At 40.3% G+C, this 12701-nt stretch overlaps 1 protein-coding gene across 1 annotated transcript in view; it reads right to left on the reverse strand.

Annotated features, from left to right (window-relative positions):
• Positions 1 to 12701, reverse strand: part of vwa5b1 (von Willebrand factor A domain containing 5B1) — a 54180-nt gene that overhangs the window by 3585 nt on the left and 37894 nt on the right. The window contains exons 14-21 of the mRNA XM_066671445.1: positions 10932 to 11125; positions 7104 to 7317; positions 5245 to 5538; positions 4690 to 4827; positions 3628 to 3759; positions 3293 to 3361; positions 2896 to 2965; positions 1181 to 1304 (exon numbers count right to left, since the gene is read on the reverse strand). Of these exons, the coding sequence (XP_066527542.1) occupies positions 1181 to 1304; positions 2896 to 2965; positions 3293 to 3361; positions 3628 to 3759; positions 4690 to 4827; positions 5245 to 5538; positions 7104 to 7317; positions 10932 to 11125 (1235 nt within the window). The remainder of the gene's footprint in view (positions 1 to 1180; positions 1305 to 2895; positions 2966 to 3292; positions 3362 to 3627; positions 3760 to 4689; positions 4828 to 5244; positions 5539 to 7103; positions 7318 to 10931; positions 11126 to 12701) is intronic.

The following is a 12701-nucleotide window of genomic DNA, read 5'->3' on the forward strand; positions in this document are numbered from 1 at the left end:
ACAGGAAACAATATATAAAATATAATGTCTTCTGAGCTTTAGAATATCTGCGGAAGTACTGCCCAAATACCTGTTTAAATGCTGATTTAAATTTACTGTATTCTAAAAGTCAAGAGTCCAATTTAAGCCACAAAACTTTCAGAAACTGGACCTTTCCCTGGACATTCTCTGCAGAATACTGTCCTAAGACCAGCGTATTCTAATTGTATGCTGATTTAATCTGTTATATGCTAAAAAAGCCAAAAATTGACTGACACATTTGGTAATGCTCCTTGGGGCTGTTCTAGGATCAGCTTACTTGATTGGTATCCACAATAAATTCATTGTATGATAAAAAGAATTTGGAAGCTAAACCTCAAAGATCCTTTTGACAGTTTTCCCATTTGTAATTTCCATGCAGATGTGCTGATCTAGGATCAGATTACTATATCATTTGATTCACAGTGAGCTAAAACCAGACGGATTTGGAAACATCATCCTAATGCAGGGCGCAGTTAGGGAAGTCTGTAGTATAAGCACTCTGAATACAGCAATAAACCTTCAAGTAACTTGCTCATTTCTATGACCTTTTCTTACACAACAGTCTTATTGATTTTGTTAAGCCTTGCTATGAGCTCCTAAAGACGACATCTCTTAAATTAACTGAACTAGTCAATTAATTCTGCAGTAAATACTAAAACGATATCTGCTCAGGTTTAGAACCTGTGTGAAATCAAACATAGCATGTTTAAAATGAAAAGATATGTTATTTCCTCAGTAGGCATTGGGTTGTAAGACTTGGTTTGCTGCTGAATACTGACATTTTATGAATTACAATATATGTCCAACTATTCATAGACACTACTTTAAGGTGCCCCCAGTGTGGTCAAAGATGGTCATTTGTAAAGAGGCAATTTGTATAATCTCAGTAGAACAACAAATGGGATGTTTTAAAGCAGCAACACGTTGTTGTGGGCTAGAGTATTATACAGCCCCACAACCCCACGGCACTGAGCTTTGGAGCAGCAAAACTGTGTTCTCTGCAAGGATTGAGCGCCATCCTGGCTTTAGCCTTTTATACTACACTGAAATTTGACATTATTTGACAAAGACCTGACACAGCACTGATGAACACAACTGTCAGTCACTAAACTATTTCTACACTGACCTTACACAGAAAGCAGAATAAAAGGGTACAAACCAGAGGGACGTAGTCTTTGTTTTCATTGTCGCTGTCCCCCACAGAGTCACTGGTTTTACTCTGAGCTCGGCACATAAACCCTCTGGCTGCCTTGGTCAGGAGACGTGTTTTAGTTAGGGTCAGCCTGAGAGAAGACATGGACACAATGGAGCCAGGCTTTATGCTCATGTGTTGGCAAAGAAGCACAAGTTAGCCTGAGTCACTCTTGCTCTGTGGTATTTGAAGCTGTTAGCCAGCTAGCTAATTTAATGCTAGCATCACAAACCTAAAGCTAGTGCAGTGTAGAACTGCTCTGGTTTGATGGAAATATTAATGTTTATTAAAAGATGGAGTAAAAATTGCACTTTTTTACTTGGCAGGAAAACACTATAATACAATTATATTTTAAAAGTAAAAAGCAATCACTTAAATAATTAGGTTTAAAAATAATAAACAGTTGTAAAACAGAAAACTTCAATAGGAGTGGGGACTCACATCAATGACATTGTGCGTGTTTGCTCTGTAGAAAATGAAAAATGAAAGTATACGGCTTCATGACTACCTAAGTTCAGCTAAAGAGGGAAATCTTCACTCGTGGTTTCACCACTTAGGCTGAGCCTATACTCATAGTTTCAAGGCGAAATGCCTTATCAAAGGTGAATCACCAGTGGAGGAGAAATACCCTTTTCCTATTCACCAGAAACAACCATCTATGAATGCTGTAAGCATACTCCAATCAATGAGACTGCTTATAGAAAATGTCTGCAAGGATATCAAGCTACTGCTGACCACAAACAAGGTTAACACTCAATAAACACTGAAAAGCATCTGATCCAGTGGTAAAACCATGACCAAACAAGAACAAACAAGTTCAATAGCAAATGTCCAGAAACCTAATTTTAAACATTTTGCATTCTAAATACGAATGAAAGACAACGTTCATGATTTTAATCAATAAACACTTTCTACAAAATTCTGAGGATGTTTCCTCATCATTTGCTGCTCTCAAGTATGTTTGCCACCTGGAAACCCCAGTGTCATCAAAAGGCAAAAAAAAAACAAACAAGAGTCTCCAACGTAGAAGTCTTGCTTAAATTCAAGGGCAGGTTGATTGCCAAGATGTCCAAGATGGACTGAAGTACACACTGTCCAAACAAATTATTTCAAATTGCAGGATAAAAACTACATTTTCTCAGGGCATTTTGGAAGGTCCGATTTATCTCCCGTAAAACTGGTCATTTCTGGCATTTGAGTCCAGTTTGTGATTGGAGCAGTGAGTGCTGGGGCTCTTCTACAGTGGTTTTCAGTACTCTTTTATTTTTACAAAATTAGTGACACTTACAACTGAGTGGAGGAGTTCTAGAGAAACAGGACGAAGAGTCCATCACTCTCACTGTCTGTCTTTTCTTCCGTTCCACTATCTGTCTCTCCATTCATTTCTGACTCTCTCTCTCTCTTTCTACTCTATCCTTTAATATTAGTCTCACTCTAATTTACCCCCCTTCTTCTACCTCTCTATAACACCATTCCTTTTTAATACTTTTCCCTTTTCTTTCTTCCTTTCTTTCTTTCTTTTCTCCATTTATCTTTTTGTCTACTCTTTCCCCTCTCTCTTTTAACTCACCTTTTCTCCTGTTTCATTTTCTCTCTCTGCTTTTCCTCTCTGTCATTCCCAACCTCCTCCTCCTCCTTCTCCTCCTCCTCCTCTCCCTTTTCTCTAAAACTCTCGTACCCACCTGGCTGAGAAGAGACTCTCCACAGATCTCTGTGAGTGGTCAGAAGTCACAGGCGGACTCCTTTGAGAGGCTGAAAAAGAGAGAGAGAGAGAGAGAGAGAGAGAGAGGCCACAGCAGGTTAGCCTCCTAAACACCCACTCTCCTCTCTCTAATAGCTTACACACGGTAGACAGAGGGCAAGGACATGTTACGCACTCTAATGTGTCTGAAAGAAAGGAGGAGTGGAAATTTAAGAGGGGAGAAGTGATTGTCTGTGTAGTGTCAGAGTGAATGTGGATGATTATGGATGCTGTGTTGGATAAGCTTTCATAAGAAACCCATGTGACTTTAGAACGTGGGAAGCAACTGTATCACTTACTAATCCACTTTACTTTAATAACCCACCTAAGGAACTCACCTTCAGGAAAGCTGCATCGTTCCCATCCAGCTGAAGATGGAGTGCTGCAGGGCGAAGTGCCATCTTCATCTGTTGAACATATGTGTTTTGACAGCCATGCCGAATGCCAAGTGTGGGCTAAATGTGTATAAAGTCTCACTGTATTGAGCTGCAATACCTCTTGCATGAGAAAAGCATTTTAATCCAGAAATAAACATCCAACATCAGTACATGACCTAGCCAACTGTCTCTTGTCTGAAGACACACAAGTCATCACAATAATGTTCCAATTGTTATTGAGCAGGTGTACTACGTGTAACATGTAGTGTACTACGATTATTAGTGGATAGTCTTACGAAGCAACGATGTTTCGTCATCTCCCTCGGGCAGGTGGCCGGACTGAGAGCGCCCCAGGCCTACTGAGTAGCCACGGTTTTTCCTGCTTCCAGACCGTGAACTTGAGTGTGAAACTCTCTTCAGATCTTCCCCTGAGAAAGAACACCATTAGCGACACAAAACAACCAACACCAAAAACACCAAACAGTAGCCAAGACACCCAATATCAGTTAATATACCACAGTTAGAGTAAATCACACTATGTAATGTCTGGGAATTATTCTGAGCGTCAATATCTCATGGCTCTCCCTTGATTTATGACTCTGCTTCATTCACCAGTAACCTAGCAACTACAACCAGCCTTTGAAAAAAAACACTCCCACTGTAATCATGAGGTTGTTTACACCACCTGCAGGGGGCAGAGCACTGGTTTGGACTGATGCCCTGTTTTCATACTGTGCTCAAAACGGCTATAAAACTGTATTGTATGATCCGTCCTCTTTTTCCTGTAAGGATATTAACTCAAAGGAAACAGTTTACATGGAAAAGGCTGGACTCCTGGAGGTTTCAGTGTGTTGCAACATTACCATGTTTTTATTCTGTTGTAAGATATTGTTAAATAAAACTTTGTGATGAGCCATTTTTGTCTCATCACTGCCTCAAAATAATTGAATCATATCAATAAGGAAACTGAGATACAATCTCTGTAAGGCATTTAAAGTTGCGCTATCACTGAGATGGTCGAGCACCCCCTCTGAATTTATTATTTGTATCTCCTATGAATAAAGTCAATATGTAGGTTAGGTAGTTGTTTTGAACGTTTGCCCACGTGGTTTCTTGCCGTTTAAAGGGTCCATAACACCATTTCTGAGCTGCTTGTTACTGCCTGTTTGTTTTCTTTTCTAAAACCATTTTTTCAACAAGCATTCTGTGACTCATGGATTAAATCCACTGCTATCATTCAAGGCGCCTTCTTCTTTCATGTGAATGGGAGTCTTAGTGAAGGGCTTGGTTTCTTTGATGTGAGGAAGTGAACTGATGGAGAGTGCAGCACTAATTAGAGGAACAGAGGCGTGACTCACTGGTGTGGAGGTACTCGATGGAGGTTGGTAAATATTCGTTGCTGTCTAGATCGATGGGCACAAAGGCTGTGTATTTGCTCAGGATGTTGCAAGCTTTGCTGGTTTGCATGGCGTACAGCTGGTACCTCCTTCCAGAACCTAAAAGGGACAATGGAGTCATGTGATTAACAGCTCTGACCAAAGTATTGGTGGCCATTTTTAAGGGACGGATTTAAACATCTGCAGTATTATCAGAATCGGTCAAAAATAAGCACCATGTTTTGATCATGGTACTGTTGGGACATACCGAGTTACAGGCCAAATCCTTTAGAACGTTGTAACAGAAGTCGATATGAGCCCCTCGAGCCTATTATATAACATTTAAGACTGTGAGTTTATGTTCTGTTTCATTTTAGAAGTGGGATCTTTAAGAAATTAAGGTGCAAAGTATAACATCGTATCAGGTGAACTCAATACAAGTCACATTTATTTCCACATTTGTTAACCATTTTCATGGAACCATTTTTGTACATTTCCCACGTTCCCACAGCAGGAGTGTCCTGGCTCTTCACTTACCATGCTCTATCTCACTTTCCTTGTCAGCCATCTGCTCAAAGTCCTGAATAATGGAGTGTGCCGCCAGGTGGTGGAAGGTTTCATTCCACAGATCCTCATGGACCTTCTCCTCGCGCTCTCTGCCTTTCAGATAAGGTTCAATATCGAAGGTCACCTCCCATTTCATTGGCTTCCCACACAGCAGACCGGACACCACCACTTTGCAGTCTCCTTTAGCCTGACCCATGGACCTGAAGTCCGGAGTGTGGGGGTCTTGAGGAGTTTCTGCCTCACACAGTTGATGAGAGTAGCCATCTGTCACCAAACACAGTGGAGAGAAAATCTGTTCAGTGTTTATAGCATAGATGAACTGTTTGGACAAAGGAATTGATCCCTATGTTCAAAATCACAGTCGGACATGCTACGTAATGCAACTCTCCCATTACTTTTACCACTAAGGGTCTGTATGTGGATCATAATTTCAGAAATAACTGAACATGGTAGTTTCATAGAAAGTACTGAATAGTAAATTGTATAATAGCTTATAAATGATGTATAGTGCTTACTAAGTTATTTATATGATTTTCTAAATGATTCAGTCATTTGTAGTTACTATGTTACTGAATAAATATTGAGTGATTATTTTTTCTGAAGTTACACAGATAATGACAGTAGATACTGAATAATTTATAGTAGTCACCACTTTATAATTCATAAGTTACTAAATTGCTTATAGTAGTTGTTCAGTAGTACTACATAATTAACAATGCTTTTCTAGAACTCATGCAAGTTAACAGTTAATAGTTACTGAATAATAAGTCTTGAGCTTGAGGACTGTCACGCCCTGGTCCTGTCATGCCTGTTTTCCCTGCCATGTGCTCTCTCTGCACATGGCTCTGTTTGTTGTTGTCCTTGTCTCCGCCCATGTCCCGCCTTTGTTCCGCCTCCTTGTCTGCTGTCCTCGTTATCTGTCTCAGGTGTGTCTTGTTTGTATGTAGTATTTAAGTTCCTGTGTGTCACTTCCTGGTATCGGTCATTCATTTTGTTTCCAAAGTCATGTTGTGTTGTTTTGCTAAGTTTCAAGTCCAAGTCGTGTCGTGTTGCTTCTTTCTCGTTCAAAGTCATGTCGTGTTGTTTCTTTCCCTCTCTAAGTCAAGTCGTTTTGTTTAAATTCCTAGTCTTGTTGTTCCCTCACTTTGTATTGGCCCTCGAGGTCGTTTGTGTTTGTTTTGTTTCTTTGTTTTATTATATTAAAGTATCTGTGTTCTAGCAAGTGCATCCGCCTCCGTCAGTCCGCCTTGTGAATCGTGACAAGGACTGAATAATACACCTGGATTTTAGGTGTTAATACATTAATGGACATGATGGAGGTTCCAAAGTCTTCTGTGGGGTCATGTTTTAAAAATAAATATATTTGGGCTTTGTGTTCACCCACTGTATCCTCCTCTATACATTCATTGCTTAGATACAGGTTGTACTGGTATTTATACTGGTATAAACGAATGATTACAAATGTCACTATTGCATTAGCAGCATCCAGTCATCACGTTAGAAAATCACTCTCTGTGCACCTATGAACACAAGCTGTTTTTTCTGCTAGGCACTCGTTCACATGACAATGAGAAGTACAAATAAATGAATATTGCTGTAATTTATTAATGACTTTACTTCTACAAATCTGTCTTCTTAGTGAACAATCACGAAACACACTTCTCCTTACGTCTGGGCCAATGTTCATGGTCCAAAATGATGTGAAATTAAACGCATTTATGCTGAAAGGTCAGATTTTGTTTTCTCCTGTAAAGGTATTTGTTTATCTCCCGTGATGACGCACCGCCCTGTGATGAACCCACAGTTGTGTGGGTTGTGGCTGGACTGACCTCCCTCTCCTATGCTGCCCAGTGAGGGGCTGTCAGTGGAGGATCTGGAGCCGTTCTCTGTGTTTTGAGCACATGATTGGGCCGGAGCTGAGCCAGGGCTAGGCTGAGTCTGATCTGCCTCTGGATCTCGAAGTGGTCCCTCAGGATGTGGGGGTCTGTATCCCACCACGCCTTGCCCTCTGGAAGAGGTGGCACAGAGACTCTCCAGCTGGGGCTGAGGACGAATCAAATGAAGGGCATTAATGTTGTATAAGGGATTGATTTTAAAAAGTACAAAGTGTAATAAGTTCTGAATTCCCAACACTCCACCTCACACTAAAGTTATTGAAAGTTGCTTTATCACACCAGAAAACACAGTTCCACCACTGCACAATGCTGTGGGGCTTTGTACCCCTACATCGGATGCACTGGCATTGAGCATGGTGATCTTAAACTCATTTGCAGCTGCTTCAGAACATCTCAGATGGTTTAATGCTCATCTGTCGATGTTATGCCAACTGTGTGTGAAATATGGAATCTGTGTTTACAATGGGTGCACTGTAAAGGGATTTCCCTCATTAGAAGTGGTGTCAACTAACCTTTGGAAATGCAATGTACACAGTTTAACCAGTATGTGTCCGGGAGTCCCTATTCAGTACTCGATTTTTTCCCCACCACTAGCTTTTATTCCCATTTCCAAATGTGGAAAATGGGAAATCTCATTATACCACATGCAGAAGCAATCTACAAAATAGCCAGTCTTTTCCTTTTCATTATGATCTCTTTGAGTCGTGGCTGAGCAGAGAGCTCACTGTAGCTGGACTTGGATGCTGTTATTAGATGAAGAAAAGCTGCCTGCTTAAGTACACCATTAAGGTCATAATTACACTCACAGAGGGGGAAATCAAAGGCTTTTATTATCAGCAGCATTAATCTGTAATATTTCTCAGAGTTTCTGTTTCTATTCAGTAAATCATGTCTTGCTCTAAAAAGCCTGAGAGAGACTACTGTTGTTTCTTCTGTTACCTCAGTGCTGAAAACAATATGTGATCCATTAGGTGACTGTCTCAGATTTGTGGGACACACCATACTATCTTGTTTCGTTTTTTAAATATTTTTTTCTTTGTATTGAATTTGTCTGTGGGGTGCTATTCGTTAACCTCAAAGCTCAAGAATAAAAAACAATTAGCATTGAATGTAGTCCAAAACTGTTGCTTTTGTGAGGTTTATTGACTGGACAGGGTTCCCAGAGAACACTCACGCTGCGTGTCCATTTTCCTACCTCTCTGGCCACTTGAGGGGGTGTATCTAATTACAACAAATCTGACAGTCAAAAGAAAAAGTACTCAGCTCATAAACATGACTCCAAAAGGAGACCGCTGGAAATATATATCGCTTTTGAATATGGCCAGATTTTGCTTTTTCACTTTTAAAGTTGGAAAGCCAAAACCCTTATTCATTCATTCATTCATTATCTGTAACCGCTTATCCAATTCAGGGTCGCGGTGGGTCCAGAGCCTACCTGGAATCATTGGGCGCAAGGCGGGAACACACCCCGGAGGGGGCGCCAGTCCCCCACAGGGCAACACAGACACACACACATTCACCCACAAACCCACACCCACGGACACTTTTGAGTCGCCAATCCACCTGCAACGTGTGTTTTTGGACTGTGGGAGGAAACCGGAGCACCCAGAGGAAACCCACACAGACACAGGGAGAACACACCACACTCCTCACAGACAGTCACCCGGAGGAAACCCACGCAGACACAGGGAGAACACACCGAACTCCTCACAGACAGTCACCCGGAGGAAACCCACGCAGACACTGGGAGACAACACCACACTCCTCACAGACAGTCACCCGGAGCGGGAATCGAACCCACAACCTCCAGGTCCCTAGAGCTGTGTGACTGAGACACTACCTGCTGCGCATTTTTTGAAATTCCAGCTAAACCTGGGGAAAAATGCATGAAGAGTTTGGACTTGTTTCTGATTCTAACCAGGGCCCTCCAGTCTAATCTTTTTATAATATCTTTGGGAATGCAGAATGGAAGTGCTGCTTGTCTAAAAAAAATCTGCAGAATCTAAAGTAGATGAAGCGATTATTTACTAATCTAAGATACATCCAAACACATGTATTTTTCTTGGATTACTTTAGTGCTGAGACATCTCGCCTTCAATCAAAACCATGCCAAAAGTCATCAGCAATCAACATCCACTTCACAGATCAGTCCATCTGTGCTTGAGATCTGACTATTGTGCATAAAATGAGCAGGACTTTCATCAGTACACAGCAAAGGAAGGAGGACCACACTCTTGCCTTTTGCTCTTGATTGCTTTCAGATTTCTCTTTTGGGTCAGGCATATTTTCCTCACCTCATTATCTCTCCTGTGCCTCCGCAATTTCAACACTGACACATCTCTCTGTGACGGCCAATAACCTTTTTTTTCCCCTCTGTCAGTGGAACCAAAGGAGATTTTGGATTACTGGGCATGTGGCCATGCATTACAGAACATCATTAAGGGCATACCTGAGAGCCAGTTTCTGTTTAAGGAACAAATTACACTTTTTTTTTTTTTTGGTTATTCCATTTATTTCGTAACCACACCTTCAGTAAACAACCCAAAATGTATTTGTGTTTAGATTTGACAAAAAGACCAGACCACCAAAAATAAATTGCATATTGGGTAAAACTACTGCGTTCTATATAGAGGTTAAATTCCCAGCTCAGACCGGAGCAACAGTTCACCTAAATTCACCTCCCTCTGTAAACCAAATGCCATGAAATATATACAGTGATCCCTCGTTTTTTGTAGGGAATGCGTTCCAAGACCACCTGCGAAAAACGAATTTCCGCGAAGTAGAGGAAAGATATATTTTTAATGTATTTAACGAGTACTTGGACTTTTAAAACCCTCCCTGTGCTGTTAACAACCCACCCTTTGCACTAAACAGTCATTCTATAATGTTTTTCAGCTGGAACTACATGTGATATCCTACCAGTTTCTTTAATAGAGTCATTCCTGAGCTGTGATTTAGCGTCAGTAAATTTCACTCGGATGTGGACATGAACAATACATGTACTGTACGTAAGAAATACTTGTAAATGATATATTTTGTCACCTACAGGCCTAGCCTAATACATGTAAATAATAATAATAAAAAAATACTTTAGGCTATTCATTTTTCACTGTTTTCTTAGATTTTCCCTCAGTATCCGTGATATAGCGGTCATAAGCCCCCTTGAAAAAACCCGCGAAGTGGCGAATCCGCGAAAGATGAACCGCGAAGTAGCGAGGGATTACTGAATATATATGTACTATGTAATACATATTTACTATATATATTTATATTTATATACAGTAAAATTTATAAATATACCATGGAATATATATAATTAAATATATTAAAACCTTTGGTTGTAAAAAAAATTTCATTTATAGTAAATTTAATATCATTTATTTTCTCAAATCATTGACATTGGGATCTAAAGCATTATAATTTAATAATAATCAGCAGGTATTCACACCAGCAGAAGCTAAATCAAGTTGTTTGCTTGCAAAATTGTTGTGTATAAGGACAGAGTAAACACAGTAGTTAAACACAGTAGTCGGTTTTGGAAATGCAAAAAAAAAACTTCCTTGATAAAGTCACATCTGTGACACTGTCCTTGCTGTAACTTTTATTAAGCGAAGACTGCCCTGGAAGTGTTTCTTTAAAGAAGCCTCACATGGTGCCACTGATCTGCCAGTCACTAATGTGTTACCAAGAAAGAGAGCTGCAGCACTTTTCATTAACAGGTTACATGTCTTTTTTTTTAATATGTTTTAAAGCTTTACTAACCTGAAAATTCATCTTCCACTGGGCCCCATGATCAGGGCTGGTCTGGCCGATGAGCTCCTGGACCTTGGCTCTCCTAAGGGGGTTTTTACCCACAACTGAGCTGGGGTCGCTGGGAGTGTACACCTTCTTCAGAGGGTTATAGTCTTCAATCTGATTGGTGCTGTATGCACGCCTCCTTGTGCTCATATCTGACCCTGTGATAAGCATTCTGTGTTGAATAACTGGCAATAATAAATGAGGACAGAAAAACACATCATTATAGGAACACCTACACATTAGAACTGCTACAAGAGCTGTGAACTCTTCATTAATAAGGAGTATGCCCCACCACAGCTTCCGCCCTTTCTACAAGATTTTGGAGTGTGTCTGTGAAAACTTTTGCCCATTCATTAGTGAGGTAAGGGATGTTGTGGGATAAGAGAGCCTGCCTTTATGGACCTTGCTTTGTGCACTGGGGCACAATCATTCAGGAACAGAGAAGGGAATGGAGTCTTGAACACCAAACTCAAAGTCATCTCTAGAACATGTTCCCACTGCTCCAGAGTCCAGTGGCAGCATCATTTACATCACTCCATCCAGCACTGACCATTGTGCTTGGTGATATAAGGCTTGCATGCAGCAGTTTGCCATGGAAACCCATGCCATGAAGCTCCTGGAGCATAGCTTTTGTGCTGATGTTTATGTCAGTGGAGGAAACTCTGCAGTTAATGAGTCAGGAAAGAGTTGGTGTATTTTACACACTGTGCCCCTCAGCACTCTGCACAAATTTCATGAACTGACTTGCAGCAACAGTGGCATCCCTGAATGAAACATCTGAATTCAATGACTAGCTCGTGTGTCCCAGTTCTTTTGCTCATATAGTGGAGTATGCTTTTCCTTCTCTATCTGTCCTTTCCTTGTTTCTCAATCTCTCTGTTTATGTTTCTTTTTGCCATTTTTTCTTGTCATTTCTCTCTCTCTTGCTCTGTCTATCTATCTCTATTTATGTCTTTGTAGTTCTGAAAGAGGAGAGTGTACACTGCACATTTTTCTGTATTTTTCTGTGCTTTTATCTTTGTTTTATTTTATTTATTTATTTATTTATTTATTTATTTATTTATTTATTTATTTATTTATTGGGGGGGGGGGGTATTTTTAATATGTTGCTTCCGGCTGCACGTCTCCCTGTTGTTAACCCATAACAGCATCCTAACGGTCAGCCATCTGTTCCAGCAAGCAATCCTTTCTATGTGTACAGAAAAAAAGGCACTTGCGATTTTGTTTTTAATTGTCGTTTTCAGTCACTAATCTGGCCACTTTCACTATCACTTTAGGCCTAGCATAACTTTAATTGTATTGGTAAGCATTGACAAAAACACTAATGCGTTACTTGACTGCCATTGTATAAATAAATAGAAATAAGTTTTTCATTTTGTAAACATAATCCCATATACTCTATGGAAAGGAACCCTGTCTAATTAAAAGCTTTGATGTAGGATTCTTGTTGGAGCTGCAGCGGAGCAAAAACCCTGTGCTAGTTAAGACCCCCGGGGACTGGATTAGAATCTCTGGCAGTTTCAGAAAGTGCATATTAGTGTACTGCATATTGCATGAGTTGTCAGTTTCAGTCCTGGAAGATCTGCTCAGTTATATTCTTGTTCAAACACAATTTCAGCAGTTAATTACCATTGGTAGACCACTGATGGTTATTTGTATATCTCATACTGCTTCTCATAGGGTTTTACTGTATATTTCAGCACCTATACCATCTTATTTCTAACAATCATTCTG

The sequence above is a fragment of the Hoplias malabaricus genome, chromosome 5 (genome assembly GCF_029633855.1).
Source record: "Hoplias malabaricus isolate fHopMal1 chromosome 5, fHopMal1.hap1, whole genome shotgun sequence".
Lineage (NCBI taxonomy): Eukaryota > Metazoa > Chordata > Actinopteri > Characiformes > Erythrinidae > Hoplias > Hoplias malabaricus.